The sequence below is a fragment of the Poeciliopsis prolifica genome, unplaced genomic scaffold, assembly GCF_027474105.1.
Source record: "Poeciliopsis prolifica strain line A6 unplaced genomic scaffold, Auburn_PproV2 SCAFFOLD018, whole genome shotgun sequence".
In the NCBI taxonomy this organism is placed as follows: Eukaryota; Metazoa; Chordata; class Actinopteri; order Cyprinodontiformes; family Poeciliidae; genus Poeciliopsis; species Poeciliopsis prolifica.
The window spans coordinates 5,007,788-5,028,832 of NW_026562393.1; the positions used below are offsets into that span (position 1 = coordinate 5,007,788).

The window sequence follows — 21,045 nt, forward strand, 5'->3', positions numbered from 1 at the left end:
TTAACAAAGTATTGTAATTCAAGACATAGGTTTTCTTGTTCATATTCATTTATTTAGTTATAGAGATGTAAGCAAAAACCTTCAGTCTGAAAATGCGGGTTGATCTGTTGTTTCAACTAGTTCCAAATTAAGTGGAGTAGACATTTTTTTTAAATTGGGTGACTTTTTGGTGACAGTAAAGGGTTGGATTTTCTTGCTCTTTTACTTAGGACAACATTCTCTCTGCATCAAACTTTTAGACAGGACGTCAGACTTCGGGCATCTTTTTTTGTTTTGTTCTTTGATTTTTAAAGTCTAGATTCTTAAAAAAAAAATCCCATAATTTTTCCTTGTCGTCAAGGTGAAAGGTTAAATAAAATACAGAAACGAGAAGAGATTTTGAGTTTCAGAGAGCAACTTAATGTTTAAGTTAACCTCCACTCACCACGTTACTTTCGTGCACCTCTGAGCTCATGGTCAGCTGGACGACGAACCAGGTGGCGTTTCTCAAGATGAAGGCAGTGATTAGGTTCCAGTGGATGATGTTTCTTAGACATCGGATACTCCTGAAGAAGAATGCAAGAGAATAAATTCAGCTCCTCAGACATTAACATTTTCATGTTTAACAATAGACTTCTGTTCGAAGACAAGCAGAGTCAGGACCATATGCAAAGCAGAATTTAACCTGCTAACCAGACTTCAGCAACTGAATCACTTACCAAGTCAATAAAATTTTGTGGATTTATAAAAATAACTGAAAATTTGAAGAGAATTTTTGGCATGCTCTGGACAGCATACCAAAATGTGAAGTAACATTTAAATCCTGTTGTCTTCACTGTTGTGTCATGTGCCTAAAGTGCCATGTTTCTTTAATGATGTAAATAAACCGACCCTGGGATACAATTAAGGAATCTGCCTAAGTGCCTCCAAGCGAGTGCTCAGAAATAGAAACACACAGCTGAATGGACAGAACAAGCCAACCTCAGACATTGTAGTGACAGCCTCATTTGTCGTCACCAGCTGACAGCATTATCATCCAGTCAAGGCCGCGCTCTCTTAGGCTGAGAGTGGGCGACATGATTTATTTTTTAGCACACATACATTTTTAATAGGTGTCACTTGCACAGGCTTTGTGCTGACTGTGTCGGTGAGCATGGCCAGAAATTTTCCAGTTAGATGGACTATTGTTTATATTAAGCAAGCAAGAAAATAGACTCCTCACAGTTCCCAAAAAAAGTGCTTCAAAGCGAATTTGGTAACATGAAAGTTTAGGAGGCTAAAAATAAACACATTTATAGCTCCATTAATTGTGTTATTTGACAATTGGGTGACTTATTTCTCTCTGGTTCTGCTCTAAGGATTAGCGAGGCTGCCGTGCCAAAACTATGTGGGCTTTTTATTCAAAAGGTCGTATTAATTATGATGCATGACCTCACTTCCTGTGCTGATGTGCCAGTGGGGCCTGCTGGGTGTTAATTACAGGGAAAAGCTGAATCCTTCTGCATACAAATCTTAATGATACACTGTATTGTGCATTAATTGTTCTAGTTGATCTTATTAAGCAGCAGTCACACCGCTTTCCGTAGCGCAAGACTGCACTTACCATGTCTATATTAAAGTAATTAAACATATTATTTATTATAGTGGAGGCTAAATCAGTTCTAAATAGCAGCTGTTTTCCTTCGGTTGGTGATATCCTGCAGATCAATATCCTTGGAGTGACTTGAAGGCTATTTGACAGTCTTGTTTCTTTGGATATACACATTTAAATCCTTGCAGTGAATACAGTGCAGGATATAAAGCATCCCAAGTCCAGTTCTAGAAAGCTGCTATTCCAAAACTTTTAGATGCACTCCCTCTCCAACATATCTTCATCAAATGGCTGAATTCCTGCTCTGCAGACCTGGTAACAAGCTTTTCTAACTTAGGATGCCTCTGTGAACTACAGGTTGGTATCTCTTTAAGACTGGATTTCAGCACACCTGATCGGTGGATCATGTGGTCCATGAAAATGTAGGCTAACATTTCTGCATCAGAAATTCTTCTTTAGTCGGTTTATCAGAGACAGTGAAATTTGGTGTTTTATTAGCTGTAGGACATAATCGTTACAAGGAACACTTGTAATTCCTTGTAAAAAGTGATCACTTACTTTTTAAATATTGAAATTGTTTACTCGTTATCCTTTCCAGAGCTACAGCAGACTCTTTTTGGATGAGTCCAAATGGGTTGTATTCCATCAGTCCAAAATGCAAAGCACATTTGGAGTCCATACATACTTTGCACCCACCCAACCTGACAACTGCATTACCATGTTAACTGGGGCTTAATCCTGCATGAAATGTTTTTATTATTTACACAACTGAAGAAGATCGAGAAGCTGAATTTTTCATCATTTCACAAAGTGCATCTCAAATATAGTGAAAAAAGGGAAATATTTAGGGCATTTCATCATGGATGATTTATGTGCAGTGTCAGCACTCTAAATAGTACATAGAAGGAAATGTGCCAAGCAGATTTTAAAAGTCTTCAGATGAGATCATTTTCAGAGCACTCTTGCCCCATTTATAGAAGCAATTAATGTTTTTTAAGCTGCAGTTAAAAGGGTAAGCTGACATTTCATGATGCAGCTGTAAAAGGTATCTTCCCACTTCTTAAGTTGTATGGACTGGACCTGAGTTTTATTTATTCAAGAGTATTCTTTGCTACAAGTAGATTTAGATGGTTATATTTCACTAAACCCCTTCACACTTATGAAAAGACTCAAACAATATTTTCAAAATATGTTTGCTCAAACTAGTAATTAAATGAAAAGTTGAAATTTATTCAGAGGATGTTCAAATACTCAGACATTATCACACAGAGAACTGAGATAATTAAAGTCACTTCTACCGTCTCTTAAAAGTAATCTGTGCACAACCTTTCGCTAACTGGAAGATAGTATCGATTCTTCTGCTGTCTAAGTATCAAAGATGGGCACTGCAAACAGACGCGTTCCTGATGATCCGAAAGTCCTGCATGGGCTTGTTTGCAATGAACCTGTGGTATTGCATAGTAAGCTTTTACACAGAGAGCATACATCAGTCCTCAGTGACGGCCTTCAGAGTGAAGATCCACTAATGTCAGCTTGAGGATTCACTGTAAATAACAAGTGATTACATGTTGCAAAACATTTTAAACATATATATATATATATATATATATATATATATATATATATTTGACTATCTGCAATTTGTCAAGTATTATAGATACACACATAAGTGTGTGTGTGTGCGTGTTCGTGCGTGTGTGTGTACGCACAGTAAAAACCAGATGTTTATACACACTGCGCATAAATAAAATTACACCATCATACCAGGTTCAACTAGCATTTGCATAAAGTTATTTCCTTCTGTTTTGGAGTTAATAAGCATATTAAGCAGCATCCTTCTGACACTAAGTAATTTATTTTATCAGTACTACCCTAAGAATGAGCTAAGAAGGGTTGACAGATCAATTATTCATCTTATTTGCTATTCAACAGAAAGCTTTGCTAAATCATAAGATGGTAGGTAGGCTTTTGAGAGTGTTTGTTTAAAGATACCAGCAACCTTTCAAAAGGTAAGAAAAATATTGTTAACTACTTAACTGGCAGGGAATCTACGCTGCTGTTAAGTGCCCAGACTATATTGGGTTATTTTACATAAAGTCTACTTTTTTGCAGCAAATTTATGACGAACAGTCTTTTTGTGTGGTTTTATGTGAAACGCAAATTCATATCTAATTACATACAACCCAATTGCCCTTTTGTCACTTTGTGATGAGTGGGTGGGCAACGATTCATAGCTAAGTGTTGGTAAACACAACATTTCAGTGGCTGGGCTACTAACAGCTAGACCTTTGTTCATCCATCCGGAATATTTAACACAAAGTGAGAAAACACATTCTTTCTGTTAGAAGAACAAAACACATGTGGAAGATGTAGAGCACAGTGACTATAAAAGCATGTCAGTAAAGCTGAAGTCCAACAGCAAGCAGAGTGCCATTAATTTTAGATGAGAGAGGAAGTAGACTTAAACCACTGACATGTATATAGTGGAACAACACACAGTTCAATAGATATCACTCAAATTCATGTGAGGTCTCATAGTCGCTCACTTTTGCGTTGTTAGAGAGGCACTTCACATCATCTAGAACATTTTGATATAAAACCCTGAAATCTCCAATTCGGTATAGAGCTTCCTTGTAATTCAGTGAAAACATTTTCAAGTTTGTAAATAATTTCAACAAAATACTTTCATTTTGGTAGTATTAATTGGTAAAAAGCAAAGTTTCAAATGGTAAAACAAACTTTGAGTGCACAACACATTCTTTGTGGGATCAATGTTTAATGAACACTAAGTAACGCTATTATTAATGTAAAATCTACATGATAGCCTTCAAATACATAATAGTCTGCAAAGCTGCAGATCACGCCATGTGATCTTAATCAGAACAGTTAACGTCTCTTCACCTCCATGTCACACAAAAGTGCTTAACATTTTCTATTCAGTTAGAGTGAATAGTTTGGGAGGCTTATCTTGTCAGCGAGAAAGCACAAATGCTTGTAAGTGTTAATTAAATCTCTTCTAGAGTCAGTTTTAATCATACTTTCCAGGTTTAGGATGTAAAACGTTCTTAGAGTGTTCTAAAAATGGCCAAAAGGCAGTTTGTTTTGTTTTTGTTCTGCAGTTTTTAAAATTTTCAAGGCCTGGCAAAAAAAAAAAAAAAAAAAAGGTTTGTAGAAAACAGCAATAAGCTGGATAAGGTCAATACAGAACTTCAGACGTAAAGAACTGGATAGGATAGGCTATCAGCAAACGAATCACATAGCAGGTAATAAAAGATAAGCAAATCCCTCGTTAATAATCCAAACACACAATAAGTGGAAATATCCACAAGGAGCTCAGCACAGGCCAGCGAAATGAAATCCCGAGCTCTGGCTGGAAGGAAACAGCTGCCAGTAGTAATTTTCTGAGACTCTCAGATCTTTACCCCCAATAATAAAAAGGATTCTGCAGGCTGTTCTTTGCCAACCAATGATAGAGTTTAAAGTTTTTCAAAACAAATTGGTTCCCAGCTGCCAGAGATAAGGAATGTCGTTCATGTTCCTTGAAACCTCTGAAAGATCTTATCTCGAAGCTCTCACTTCTTTTAATTTGTGTTTCTTGAGTCGATCAGCTGTCAGAGAGAACTCACACGGACTAAATGTGGGTTGGTGAACAAAGGACTTCAGAAGTCATTTAGGTTTTACCCACCTTGGTTTGAATTGGATCGGTTCTCCTTCACTATTAGGGCAGGTTTAGGCGAGGGCTGCTTAATTGTGTTTAATAACACATTAAGTTTCAAGCTGTAGGAACTCCCCTTCAATGAGGGCAACATGAGAACTTTAACCCTCTCAGGCTCAAATTACTTGAAAAGACTGTTGCAAATCTGCAACACTTGCCTGGAGAGGGTTAAAGCAACAAACTGGCAGAAACAAACATTTGAATCTAAAAAATTTAGAGGTTGCTGGCATATAATAACTGCTGTATCAATATAAGGCCTGTTGTTTTCAAGATCTTATTGCAAAATGTCTCAAAACCTACGGTCAAAAACAGACTGAGATTAATTAGTCAAAACCGAACATAAGTGATCTGAAAGATAACAAACCTAATCTATTAAAAAAACAAAAAAAACCCCACAAATACAAGCATCTGCTACATATAGTTAAAACTATAGTTTTAGTTTAGAATTAATGAGACATGAAGTACCATTCAAGGAATGCACTTTTAAAATATTAACTCTGCAGGATAAATTTGTCAACAACAAAAAAAAAAGTCACAAACATAAGAAAGACATACAAATTGAGATACATTTTTGGCATAGTCACATTTTCAAGAATGTGATATATGATGAGCTTTTGCAAATTCAGCCTGGACTTTGTGGTTCTCTTAAAACGTCATAATCCTTTGTTTGAACATCCGAATTTCAAAACAGCAATAAACAGTATCACACATTCTTCTGGCATGTTAGGAATTATTTTTGGTGATATTAATTGGGCTAGACAAGAAGGTCTTATGCTGATTTAATGTCAAATTTAATGTCAAAGAGTGGCAGAAAAATGTTTTCAGTGTATGCAATCATCTATTTCGATTGCACATTCTCACAAACAGGAGGTATGTGTTCCCTTTAAATCGGTCAGACTGGGTTGAACAACCCTCGGGACAGAGAATTGGTTGTTCTCCTGAAATCAGCCGTTTATTGAAATGAGTGTCAAACCTTTTTTGTACTTTCAGGAAAGAGAACATTAAATCCTAAATTGCTTGCCATAATTTGGCTGAGTCACGTTCAGATGAGAGGGGAGAATTGTAAAAAAAAAAGCAATATAAATGCAGATCATTTCCACCTGAATACATCTGACCAAAATTGGCTTCCCAGGAACATCGAACATTTTTTTGAAGCCTCATCATAATGGGCTGCATTGTTATCCAGGAGAGCAGTGTGTTTCTGGAGGCACATACAGCATACTGCTGAAAGATCGCCATAAAACTGGTCATTTACAGTTGGATTCCACACAGAGAAATGTCACGCGATGCTGGCTGAAAATGCTCTACCTGCCATTTTAAATGAAATGTGCACCCCGCTCTTTGCCCTGCTCCTTTTTCTCTCCTTCTCGTTCCACAGCACTGCGCCCGAGTGTCAAAGCTTTCTCCCCATCACACCGCCAAGTGACAGCCTTCCCTTAAATTGTTCTTGGTTTCATTACGAAGTCAAGAGGGTGAGTAATAAATGCCAACTACTTCTGCAGCTTAATGCCATTTTTAGCAGGCCGACGCTTGTCCTCCCTCACTGGTCAACAAAAACACGGCACGCATCAATGCGGTCCTGCAGAGCTTCTACTTATTATGCCTCTTTGTGCCCTTTCACGCTTTTCTCACTCTCCAGTGCTCTTCCAGGGATCGATAACACCCCGGCTATTGAGGGTGCTAAGACCTTTCTCTCGTTAACACACGTCTTATTTCCGTTAGAAGAATCCCTTCCCACCTCATCCCAGCAGGCATCAAGAAGACTGTTTTGATTTTCACCCTTTCTCTGGATGGGTCTATTACTCCCATTTGTTGGAAAGTGTGCCCCAGTTTTTGCGGGTGTCTAAACCCTTTACATCTGCTGGATTGAGATAGTGAAGGTTTCATCCCATGGCCAAATGGGTTTTGAATAAGAACGAAAGAGTCTTTGAACCTCCCAGGATGAGGAGGATCCTGGCGCTTCTGCGACATCAGGGTTGTCTTTAGGATTATCAGCACCAACACTTACCTCAAGCACAAGAAGAGGAAGAAGGCGATGAGCAGAGCCACCATGGAGATGCAATGACCCAGGAAGTTTATGATGACAGCGATCTGGTAATGCATCTTGCCTTTTTTCTGCAGGACGAAGAGAAATATGAGGGTTTTTTTTCTTCATTTTTACGATTGGCAGCATTTGCATTTAAAAAAAAAAGTCATCCCTATTTCTCAGTTTTTGAATTCTCCCTCCTGTGGAGGTTTTGAACATGAGTGCACAGCAGGAGTGCCAGTACTCACATTTTAATTAGAATCGGACATTATTATTAGATGAAGCTTCAAAAATGAATACCCACTGACATAAACAGCCATATTTGTTTTGTCATCATCTTGCAGTCATGTTTCTTTGCAGCTTATTTTTAAGAATTTTTCTGTCTGTTGTCTGACTTTGGTCAAATTGCACCTCACCACATGATCATTTTCAGATGTAGTAATCAGTTTCAAATTTTTGTTGTTCGTTAGGTATTTCTATTACATTTAACAAAGCAAAAATGCTAAGACATGAGAAGTATTTAGCAAGTTGTGACAATAATGAAGTGTTTTCTGAATGTGAGCTTTTTATTTTGGCTTTTTGTTGTTGGTAGGATTTTCTTTTCATAAAATGCAGCATTTTTATATACATAGAAAGGAGACATTTAAAAAACATTGTGAAAGGGAAAAATAGAAGAATTAGAAGCAGCTATGGAAACTGAAAAAAAGATTTTGGAATGGAAAAAAAGAAAAGTGAATTCTGAGGAGAAACTTATAAAAAACTTGTTCTTCAAAATGCTGAATTCTGTTGGCTGAAAAATATAGCACAATTTTTACAATTTGACATCCTTTTTTAAATTGTTGCAATTTTCATTTCACAAGCTTTTCTGATATGTTGTATTTACAGTTCTATCATCCTTTTTGGCTGGATTCGCTGGGATTCCTATAAGTTGAGTTGTCATGATGCAGTACTTTGTGTTTACGACTAAACTGTGATTACTATTTGAAGTCTTAGGTCCGTTGCGTCTTTGCATACCTGCTTTTATTCATTTATTTTTTTTCAGCTGAATTTTTCATTTGTCACTTGTTTGGTTCTGAGAGAAGAAAATGTTGCAACAGAGAAGGCCAACACTCATCTCAGACGCAGATTTTAGTAAGAGCCAACAGATGATAGGCCCAATCACCAATACATGATTGGTGATTTCAAGTTTCATAATTAAAATCAGAAGCCTTCCAGCTTCTCCTCTGCTAATTTCATCTGAGACCAATTTCTAAGAGTTCAGACTAAATAAACTCATCTCCATGTAAAGTGGAGTCTTAGACTACTCTCCGTGACTTAGATATCCATTGTGATCGGATTTGGCCCAACACTACCAGCATTAATCTGTGCTGTGGAAGAATTTACGTAACCTGCTGGTGTCTATCCTGAGATTAAATGCGAGCATGTTTAATCCCTACCCCATCCACTATGAAGCAAGTCATCTGTTTCACTGTGCTTTGGTTCCCCAGCTCAAATTTGCGACTCTTAATAAGTGCGCTGTCGACACAGAGCAAGATGTCAACAGCTCTTTTCTTTCTGACTCCAAATTATCCCTGATATCTGCTGGAGGCTTTGATAATCAGTGCAGGAAGAGATGTGGAAATGAAGGTCTTCTTGAATGTATCATTGGATTATAATACTATCGGGGTCAGAGACGGATCACAGTCATTGTGAACATGGTTGGTTTTCTGATAAAGGCAGAGAAATCCTTTTTGAGATGAAAGAACAACAAATGATAGTTTTGAATCAATTTCAAATATATTTTAATCCAAAACTCATGTTGCATGCGCAGTTCCGAGTGATAATCAGTTTTTGCTTTCAGAAATGTGTAATCCTCCATTTTGACCCATGGCTGCTATATTTCCAGTGCTTGTTAAGCTTCAGTGGCAGTTTGCATCTCGGTTCAATGGAAAACCACCAAAGAACTGGTTTGATTTTCCACTGACAGAAATCCAGTACATAGCCACAGCACTTCATCCATTTAAATTTAAATTCCTTGCACCCGCTTGAACCTCTCTGTGGTAAATTTAGAGTCAGCGAGGTTTCTCAGAATTCAGCCTTTTTTTTTGCCTGAAAGCAGATGTTTTGATGTCATCAGATTACAAACATGTAATGCAAATGGGCATTTTCAGAACACTGAATAACATTTATGGATGACCCTCCAAATGGGATTCATGGAGGATTTTTTCCCCCAGTTGCATCTAAACACCAGATGGTGACATTCAAAGACCCAGAAAGAATGTTAAAATAGTTACAAACCAATGTTTTTAAATTTTTTGGGGGGTTTTTTGGACAAAATTGGCCATACAAGGACATAACACAAGAACACAAGGGGCTTTAAAATGCAGAGACTAGGGATGGGCTTGAGAAAAAAGGAGGAATGGGACTACAGGAGGATAATATAAGACCCTCTCACCACCAGCCTTAGGGCTCAAAGTATGTGGGCCACAAGAGGCAAAACTAAACCTGACACACTTTCTGTCTCCCACAAAGACACTGAGAAAACAACCGCAGGCAGCACCCAAACAGGGAATAATGGTTTTATCTATTTCTCAAACAAACTTCCTAATAAGCGTTTGATCCACTCATTCTGTCTGCCTAGAAGGACCTTTGAATATTTGCTTCCTCTACATATTGCTGCAGCAGTCGGCTTAATGCTGAGTTGGTATTGCTTTAGTTGTTCATGTGGAACGATTGACAACACTATCAAAGGTTCAGAGTGTAGCTGAGATTTTCTGCCACACGCAGAACCAACTTCTTCCTTCACTAATAAAACGAAGGATCAAAGTCAACACCGGCGTGTCGTCCTTTGACTGGTTTTGGTTCTTTTTGTTCAGATCTACGATGCCCCTGACATTCAGCCATTTAAAAATGCAGACTCAAACACCTTCACAGAGAAGCTCCATCCCCCCCCCGTGTCAGTCACTCTGCGGCTGGCAGCTGGTGATTTATTTCACGGCTACAAAAGCAGGAAGAAAACAAACAATTTTCAAAGGTCAGACACTCTATATCCATCTTCTGTCTGGATCGATTGAACATCAGAGTCTAACTTTGTTTTTTCTTTTCTCTTTTTAAAAACAGCCCTAACTGACAGGTTTCAGTCGGAGCAGCGTTTCTGCATCTCAACAGATGTTTGATGGCTGCAACCAAAGGACATGCCTGCAGTGAGAGGATAAAAATATCAAAGGAGGTGATATTTTATACGCTTCTTACTGTCAATAAACCAGCAGATACTCATTCCACTGATGCATACAACCTCTGACAGGAAATATAAAGTCCTGTCTCTTAGAGGATGGATAAAAATATCTATTTAACAGCTTAATATTTAGGCTTTTCAAACCATACTGCACACATCTAACTGTGGTACAGTTCTTGCAGATCACAAAGGGCAAACTTTGTCATTTTACACACACAAGAATAGTGCAGCACAGAGTTACAGTAATATTGCTAAATGCTACTTGGGGAATATTGATTATGACTGACCTTCAGGGTCTCAAAATTTTTACTTTTGCCTCTAAGCCAGCCAAAACACCCTATATTACTATATACTGATTTTGCAAGATTATGATTTGACTATTGCACAGCTCTGTATAAAGCCTAAAAATATTACATGTAGGGGGGGAAAAAATCATAACTTGCACTCCCATCGTTTACCAAAACAGATAAATTATTTTTAAAAAGCCCACAGTACCTGAACAAGTACAATGGTACTTCAGAAACAAACTGATTTTGTTGATAAGAAAATTATGTTTTAATGGCTTTGGAGAAAGAGCTGTGATTGCATTAGTCATAAATCAGGCCATTATGCTTCAACTCAAACCATCATTGGAAGAAGGAAGTTCATACTATCTCTTCCACTGATCATATCCCCATCTCCATCATCTCTCTGCTAGATTTTCTAACCACACGGCCAGAGATTTAAAGAGGAGTGAAAAAGCAAAGGAGGTGGATTAGCAGTGCTTGCCACCAACTGAGGGAGTCGTTAAGGACATGTTTTTAGAAAGTTGTTGCTGCTCATGAAAACTGAGTCATGACACCATCAACCAGCAACAGTCTTCAGTCAGAGGCCTCCTCAGATTTGCTGCAAGACTAACTGCTACCGCACAGCAATTAGGAAGATCACTGTGAATGTGAGTTAAAACAACTGTTAATTTCCCTTTAGGATAACTAAAGTATTTTCTGAGTTAAATTTGCATTACTTAAGGTACATCGCTAAGCCAACAAAGCAGCTACCAGAGAATAATTACATAAAGGTTGTGAAGTGGGCATGTCAGCATCCAGACTTCAGGGCTGCAAAAAATCTTTCTATCAGCAGCCAAAATAAACCCTAAAGGATTCAAAGACATTTCTGAAAAATGAAACAAATCTCAATCTTTTCTTTTTGAGTATACTAATAAAAGTTTTTCACAAACAACCACATATCCACAGTTGTATGTCACTGTGGTGCTTTGATTTGTAAAACCAGGTTTGCTGTTAATATTTTGGGTGAGAACAAACGTTGCACGACATCGCACCAAGCTGAGCTGCCATCTACTACATGATTAGATTATGATGGGAATAATTAGGAATATTATTTTGCTTTGCTGTAGTTCGTGCCTCGAAGAATTCAAGCTATCAGAGGAGCCGAGGAAAATGCAGCAAAGTGCTAACTCTGGTGCTTTTTAGCTCCTGAATTTTTCTCCTCAAAGTCGCAGCCAAACTTCAGTAGATAGCTGTAATTTCTAAGATTATTTCCAGCTTCAAAAGAAAAAGACTGACCGAACATCAACCAAGAGCAGTAATCTTGTATTTTTGCCAATGTTGCTAGTTTTAGAGCTTTGAATCTGCAGGAAAACCATAAACTACTACGGTGAGGTTTCTCTTTGAATTAGAGTCACATCCGGCGCACCTCCACAGCCCTGCTCCTGCAACCAGAAGCTGTTAATTCATCATTGATTTATGGTCACAGAGGTAGCTGTGAGGTTAAAGCGCTCACAATTCATGTGTTGGGAAAGCGCCATTAAATCAACATTTGATCAATACTCTTTGGATGACTGTGCCACACAGCAACTTTCCCAAAGGAATATCTTAAATCAGATGAGAACTGGAGAACAATCTCCTTTTCATCCGACCTCTGAACCGCAGAAGATGTCTGATTTTCTATGGTGATAGTGACAAGAGCAGCATTGTACTCATTAAAGTCGCTTTTCCTGAAGGGAAAAAACCATCCGAAGGGAATTTAGGATGGTGAATGGTGAGTTGTTAAAGCCAAACAAACGTGACAGTAATTTCTGAGATAAGTGGAGATGAGACTGAAGCAATTTTAAGTTCGGTCCTGTTATTTTGCTCAGTTTTTGAAGTACGGCTGCAGAGAAAATACTTCTCACTGTCCCTCGATGTTATATTATTTTATCTTTTTGATTAGATTCTGTTCCCCTGTTTACTTTCTTTTTTTTTTGCACGTTTATATTTACTTTCTTACGTTCTGATGTCGGCACAGATGGTCTGCTGCTAATCAGCCCACCTGTCCATTGTTAGTCTTTGAATCTCTCAGCCTATTTAGTCAGATGCTCATCTCATTTCAGTCATCCTATTCTGCAATGATTTGTTTCATCCCCCACGTAGCTCTGTTTCTTTTTTTTTCTGGATTTACTGCTAAGGCAGCTCCTTTTGTTTCCAGTTAATTTAATAAAGTAATTTTGTTCCACCTACTTCCTGCCTTTAATTCTAAAATGTTCCTTTTTTTTCTCTCCTCTCCTCTCTGTTGCAAGAAGAAAAAGCAGGGCCTTTCTTCTCTCAGGGCAGATCTCCCGGCTCCCGCCTTGGAACGCCTCAGTGTTCCCAAGACGGATTATAGCTAATATTTATCATGTTTTCTGAGTGTGCTCAAAGTTGAACTGAACTTTTAGAGTAGAACATCTTGTGATCAGTTTTGATTCTTGATAATAGTCGACGGAAGAATGACTCTTCATCCTGCTTGGACCACATCTTCTCGTCATAAGAAGAATCTGTAGTTTCCTGTGTGTGAAAATCCTTCACTTCCAGTTTTAGCTTAACTTGTGCACAGCCAAAGGACAGGCTGATATTTTGTCCATTTCTAAATAGGTCTGATAGATGAGTGATTCAAACAATGTACTGACTTATTATGCCCGACTGGACACATAACCAACGAGTGAAACTTCTGGAAGAATTCACATAAGAGGCACACCATAAGATTAACACTGGAAGTTGCAGAGCCCAAGATGTTGTGATTCTCTGGGAGAGACAAACATGGATAGGATCAGGAATGAACACATCGCGCATCAAGTCATGTTAAATGTTTTGGAGTTAACATCAGACCAGACTGAGATGGTTTGGGTATGTTCAGAGACGAAATGATGACTATTTTAGTAGAGGGATGCTGAGTTGGAGACACGGAACAGTAGGTGAAGAGGAAAACCAAAAACAATATTTATGGATTTGAGGAACGAGGACATGAAGTTAGTTGGTGTGGAGGTAGAAGAAGCAGAAGATATGATAAGATGGAGACAGATGATTTACTGTGGCAACCTCTGAGGGAAAAAGCAAAAAGACAAGAAAGAAATGCTTAAAGTTTGCACCTGTTAAAGGTTTTACATCCTTTTCTGGATTACAGAAAATTTATAAATAGTGGCTCATGGTTGTCAGGTCTGTTTGCTTTTAGGGAAGCACCCACCGCTTTCACTTGATGCAACACTTAAGATTGTCTTATGTAGGAATAAACTTACGCTATTTGCACAGCTTGCATGTGCAAAATTTGGATTCAACAGATGGTCGGGCGGAGAAAAGCAAGCGCACCGAGTCACATCTCTCCATCGTGTAATTCTGTATCTTACATACAGCGCAAATCCGTCAGATGTCTAATTGTCACGGCCTGATTTGGGTCAGAGTGTTCAGTCTGTAGCTGTGTCCTAATTAAAATAAGCGCTCATCACGTAATAACAATGAGCCATCCAGGTGGAGGACAAAAAAAAAATTATGCAAATACATAACAGCAACATGTGCATGGATAAAAATCTGGAGCATAGCAGGATCAGAGCAGCAGAATTCATGCGGCTCTCTCGGGAAAACGCTTGGGAGAGAAATGATCACTCCTGGTGTTCATTTTATGGAATGTAGACAAGAAACATTTTTGTTTTAAAAAGGAGAAATGTTGATCAAAAGGGGTAGGAGCTCACACTCACCCGTGAAACAAGTCGTGCAACCAAGGCAAGATGACTCTAAAGTCGTCCTACAATGCACATTCAAATTCACTCACTGTGCTTTGAAGCAGATTCCTCCCAGTGATGCTCATGGGCGATGCACAGTCAATGCCTTTATTTTTAGACTTTTTTCCCCCCCTTGAGCGTCTCTGAGGATGCAATCTTTGAGAAACCAAACCCTGAGTCCATATTTACTATAAATACGCCTGAAGCCAACCTTGCCTTTGTTGTTATTATCATTTTTCTGATTAAAGTGCAGGGCCCCTGCTTTGAAGACAAACTCCAAAAGGCCCCATTAATCAGGAGACATGCATACAAACAGCACACTGTCAAGTCTTACCTCCTCCTCAAGTATGGCCTTACACATGGAGTAGTTCCCCTTCAGTGCCCACGTCCCATTTTCAAGACATTTCCTGTAGACGTTATCTGCACAGAGAGCAAGACAAAAACAAACAAGAGATTATCAATAAGGGTTGAAGTGACTTGTTTTCTGTTTGAGCAATATTTTAGCATCTAGCTCAGAAATGTAACATACACCAGAAGACAAATTTGATAAAGATGTGTAAAAAGTCTTGAAAAAAATTATGTTCATTTGCAGCAGCATCATCTCCCAATGAATAATGCAGAAAAACATCTTCGTTAATCGGACAGCTCATATAAAGGCAGGAACATTTGGAGAGATGTATCATTAAACCATTCGGTCTTTTTATCTGCTCTCGTCTTTTCAGGTTTCTTAAAACGGAGGGTTTCTGGAATGAGATAGTTTGTGACACAGTTAATCATTTGTGTTTTCTTGGTTGTAAGCTTTCAATTTTTTATTTTTTTGAAACACACGATTTCATTTAAAATGTTCTGGCATATAAAATTTCACGATGCCAAGAAATCTAGCAATGTTCCCCCAGGAACTTTGGAAATGCACCCACACGATTGGGTGGCAAGGTGGGCGTGGGTCCTCAACCAGTCCAGCTGCTGGTGATTCAACTAAAAACAAAGATTTGCAACATTAATCAAATAAAGTTTTTTTTTTTTTCTGATTCTGTCATTTTAAACAGATTTCTAAAGGTGTATATTTTTATCTATATTTAATCTGTACTTTCTTCATTTCCCAGAGGAAAAATTATTTAATTCAGTTTTAATTTTCTCTGTGCTCATGTTCTCCATAAAATACATATGGTACTGGAATTTTTTGTGTGTGCCTGTGTTTTTACACATCTACATTTGTTTAAGTCTCTAAATGGAATTTTCCACTCTTCGTGTCACTGTGACCTTTTTCTGCTTTTGATATTAATAAGAAGAGATGTCATTAGAGGTATTTGCAAAAGCTGTGATTTTTCACACGTTTACTCTCAGGGCAGTGTACCACTCTGTGCCTCAACTTTGCTGTTAAATTGTACATTTAACGCTGATTTATTCTAAAATGACCTACATTAAACATGTATTTCCACATCACATTAGCCTCAATTACTGTCAACATATTCCCAAAATATCTACACTGTTAAATGAGAAAAAAAAGGACCAAGGTCAAATAATAAGCTTGGGTTTTATTTATTTTCTGGCAGGAAATAAAAATGCTACACACCACTTGATAGAGCAGCTGGAATATTGGAAGGAGCTGTGATGAAGGAAGTGACAAATGATGAGGAAAATTCAATTTTTCAAGCAGACTTGCTGGATCATAGCTCAGGACATGCATTAAATAAAAGGAATGGAAGAGGACAATGTGGAGCTCAAAGGCATGGACAGAAGTAATTTAAAGTTAAATAAAGAGAACAACTTTTTTCAAATAAAACCTCAGTTATAAATCTGTAAATTCTTGCAGCTGGTATGTTGAGAATGAGTAGCTAATTAGGGCCTGAAATGTAATTTCCCCTTGCAATTTTCTTCAGTCACACTTGAACATTTCAGATCACTAAAAATATTCATATCAGACATGCGTACGCAAGTGACATGTGGGGAATTGTACTTAGCTCTTCAAAAACATGTTAATAACAGATTGTGATTTAACAAATAACTGATTTCAAATATAAATGAAATATAATTTAAAAATAGCATTTCAAATTTTTTGTGGTTATCTTCTAAAACAATAATTTTTTCTTGACAAAAAGGCAAAAGCAGAATAAATCTGTAAGGCAATGCAACTTTTCACTGCCCCTTTAAATGAAATGGATTTTAAAGTCAGACTACATTTTTAGAATGCAGAAAAAGCAATTTCACTTCTTTAAAGCAGATAAAGAAATGACATAAAAGCATCTGAAAGATGTAACCTTTAGATTTTACTGTAACTCATTCCCTTTGCTTTCATTCCGATCAATCTTTTTTTCAGATATGATCATAAATGTCATGCTGCGAGGGAGCAAATGTCCCTTTTGGGCTTCGAGGGGTGTGAACGTGAGCGCTACGCCCGATCTTCATGTGCTGACTGACTTCTGCCATAATAATGCTACTTGGCTGCAGCATTCAAAAATTCAGCAGAGGTTTGAGGGATTATTCATCTTCAGGTCAGGTTCTCTGTCAGCCGCTGAGCGGTGAAAACAGACCGGCTGACGCGTCGCTCTGCACAGGGATGTTTTTCACAGAGGTTTAATAGGCAGTTCGGACTCTGAGCTTGTGACCGGTCGACTCCATGGGTCATCAAATGAATTTCTGGTGACAGATAGTCTTTTTTTTTTTTTTCTTGCAGAAGGGAAGTTTATGGTTAGAAAATTTAAATATATCAAAATTGGGAAATATTAGAACCTTATAGCTTTATAACAGCATCTTCTTTAGAGACAAGCTCTTTAGGAGTGTATATGAAAAAAATCCCACAAGTATGAGGGTGGATACCTGAGCTGGGGGCTGATGACCCTGAATGCATGTTTTAATAACTAAAAATGTTTGGGGCGGGCAAGAGATAAAATGGGATTGGGTTGCCCGAGGGCATTAATGTTCAATGAGCTGGGTAAAAATAGCAGGTTGACACTGTAAAGGGACTGTCAGACACAATCAAGATTACCTGGCTCGTGATATTCCCTAAACCACAAATGCAATATCCTAGAGAGCTTTAAAATCTGCCTGTGGAGAATTATGTCAAAGTCAGAACAACGCTGTGTACTCAACGGTCTGAAAAAAACAAAAACCTAATTCATAAAGTTAGTTTTAAAAATACTTTCAAGGGCATCTTAAAAGATTTGAGTGCACTGTAAAAGTTTATGACTTGCGGTTTTTTTAATCTAAATTTAGCCTCTTCATTTCCCTGAGAAAAATTGATTTTATTCAGCTTTTATTTTCTCTGTAGACCCGTTCTCCATAAAATCTCTAATTTTCACCTTTTACTCAAGCCACATTTGCATAACATTGGAAGAGTACACAACTGCCCTCAGGCCTCTTGCTCACGCTTCATGCAAATATATTGTAGTCGAAGCAATAAAGTCACATTGTGTCCCATTTAGAAAAAAATCAAAGCTGGCTTGCAAAGCAATTATGTAGGAGCAAATACAAAAAGATGCCATAATGAGGTCACAGAGGGTAGTTTTGAAGGCGTGGCTCTCTTAAAAACACAGTTTTAAACTCACTGCAAATTGAAGTCTTTAAAATGTTTCCGCCGTTCTTTTAATAGAGGGTTTCTGAGCGCATGGCTGCTGGAAGCTGCAAGTCAACAGGTTAAAAAAAGGAAATTCCCAAACAAAAATGAAAAAGAGAGAGAAAACTTGCTAAAAATATATAAATATACTTTTATACCACTCAATGGTGAATCTCTTAATTTTTGAAGATAATTCAGTTTTATCAAAATAAAAGCTGTTTTCAACAAGCTTTGAGAGTCTCTAAGTAAACTTGCAGCCTGGAGTAAGTTTGCTCATCTGTCTAACTTTCTTTAGACAGATGAGTTTAACTATCTGGACATCAGACCACAAGAAATGTTTGAAATAAACTTTAACCCTCCTACAATCTGTCCAGCAGATGTTTAATATTTGGTACTTGACTTGGCCAGCTCTCAATCAGAGAATGCACCATGACTTCTACTGTGCCAGAAATTAATGGGGGGGAATGTGAGATCTGTCGAAAAGGTCAAAGTTGAAGCAGAACTGGATCATTGAACATGACACCTTTTGAGAATAAAAACAATCAGAAAATGTAAGGTCGGGGTGCAGGCCTGGTTCATGATTTTGTAGAAATACTCTGCAGGGATTTCAAACAACCGGTACGTTAAAAAAAAACCCTTCAGATATAGGGAATGGGACAAGCTTTTATTTTTATTTTTTGACTCCATTTCTCACACTTGTACCAAAGACTGCTTGATACTAAAAAAAAAAAATCAGCTCACTGAAGTTAGCTCAACCAAATGCCACAAAACACCTTACTTTTTTCTCAGCTACAAAATGCAAAACACATTTTTGTTTCAATTTCTTGTTAATGAAGGAAGTGAAATACATTGCATGCTAACTTGTAATCCCATTCTTTTCCAGAGATGATTTTAAACAAGTCTCGAAGACATCCCAGTCGTGCAGCCAGAAGCTTTGAGGAGCAAATGTTGAAGCTTTCAAACAAAGCAGTGAGACCTTGAAATGAATTCTTCCTGGCACTGCTCTCAGAATGATTTATAGCAGTTAAGTATATGCAGTCTGTTCCCCTACGCAGCTCATATGTAATAACGTAATGAAGTGGTCTTTCTTCTTTTTGACATTGTCTGACAGCTTTCATTTGAGGAGAGGAGAAGGGTTTAATATCTGCAGCTAATTAAGATTAATTTAACGACAAAAGCAAGAATTTCATTAGCTACTTATACAATTAGTGATGCTTCCTGCGAAAGACCTGAGCTGTGTGATGCGGAAACCTCCGCTGCTTCGCAAAGGAAAGTGAGGAGGAAGATTAATATCAGTGTCTCGCGTGTGCGTTGAGTGCGGATGTATCATTAGAATACATTTGGCTGAGATAAGCAAAATAGAAGGAAGCGGTGACACAGTAAGCACGGAAAATGATACACAAACATTTCTCAAGCACAGTATCTCAAGCATCTTCACAAGTTTTACTATGAAAACTGATTACTTCTGCAAAGAGGGAACCTCTGAACATGCAACCACCCCCCACCCAAAAGAATCAAAATAAAACAATAACCTGTGATGATGAAAGGCTTTGGGAAAAAAAGGGCTTGCCCTGCACTCTGTCTTTATAAAAAAGTTGACTTAAAGTGATGAAAACAAGTAATAAACGAATCACACATACAGTAGATTCTCATGTAGCTCAGTCAACAAATATTTGAAGTGTGGGGACAAGAAAACAGTGGGGCTTTGTAATGCAATTAAAAACGTCTCATGGAAAATCTCACTGGTAATTATATTAACTGACAACAGGACAGTCACGGGATTGCTTGTAAAAACAACAGGGAACAAAGGCCGAGTCTTACAAAGAGAACGATGGTTTGTGTGAGGAAATGCACCCCAGTGAAAACTTATTTCATCATGTTTTGCTGAACACATTAATTAAAAGAACCGTCATTACATGGCGCATTAATGTCAACCATCACCACGCCTTCAGTCAGCAGTGAATTATGAAAGAGATACATATCTGTTGTGGTTATCTTTGCATGGGGTCAGTAAGACTTTAGAAAACTATCATCAGCGAGAAAAGTTTAGTATTGTATCCAGAAAATTCAATTATACGTTCATCAAACAAAGAAGGATTATACAAACCAGCCCGAGAGACGATTCAGTGCTTTCTGGGCCTTAGTACATTTTAGCTCAGGCTTTAAGGTGAAACGGAGAATTATTCAGAAATCTGGGCACTCAAAATGTGAGATCACACTGAAACATCAAATTCTCTGGTCTGAACAAAGAATGCTAGGACTAGGACTGGTGAAGGTGCAGAGGTGAAGTGTTACACATTGAATTGGTAACTTTCACATATGTGGTGCTCCACTAATGCTGTTTTCCAGCCTATATTAACCCAAGTCTCTTGTGTATGAGGGGAATGATGCATTTCAAGATAATACAAGCTTCACTGATTCACAAAGGAAGTGTGGCAAAGCAGAAAGAGTGTACTGCATGCAGCTTGAGATGCACCAATCAGGTATTTGCTGGTTATTTTTGGTTCATTTGAGCTCACCAATTCAGTTTCCGAGAAATTGGACAAAAGCATACTGTATAAAAAAAACTATAGGAGATCCCTCTTTCTTTGTGACATCTGCATTTACGACTACTCTTTGCCCAAACTTGTATTATAAGAGTTACAACATGTAATCAATAATAAAGTATTTCTGAACTGAACCGAACTGGAGTAACATAAGAGAAATATGTTGGCATTCATGACAGATGCTAAAAAAGTGGATTTTAAGACCAGTAATTGCAGAATTTAACCATATTCAGGTAGTTACTTTGGATAAGCAAAAGCAGGAAGTGATTAAAGTGAATTATGTTGATTTTTAACAAATGCAACCAACAAAACAGCAACAATATTAAAGCATGATGCTTAGGTGGGAAAAGATGTTTACAAAAAGAGTTGGAGAAATAATCAGTTTGACCATAAAGGGAAAATATTTCAGGCA

The 21,045-nt window shown here is 37.8% G+C and overlaps 1 protein-coding gene across 1 annotated transcript in view; it reads right to left on the reverse strand.

Moving 5' to 3' along the window:
- The window catches only part of LOC129368025 (corticotropin-releasing factor receptor 1-like), a 78,901-nt gene that overhangs the window by 16,814 nt on the left and 41,042 nt on the right, over positions 1 to 21,045 (reverse strand). Inside the window, exons 5-7 of the mRNA XM_055042788.1 lie at positions 14,869 to 14,954; positions 7,294 to 7,400; positions 425 to 545 (exon numbers count right to left, since the gene is read on the reverse strand). Coding sequence (XP_054898763.1) covers positions 425 to 545; positions 7,294 to 7,400; positions 14,869 to 14,954 — 314 coding nt within the window. The remainder of the gene's footprint in view (positions 1 to 424; positions 546 to 7,293; positions 7,401 to 14,868; positions 14,955 to 21,045) is intronic.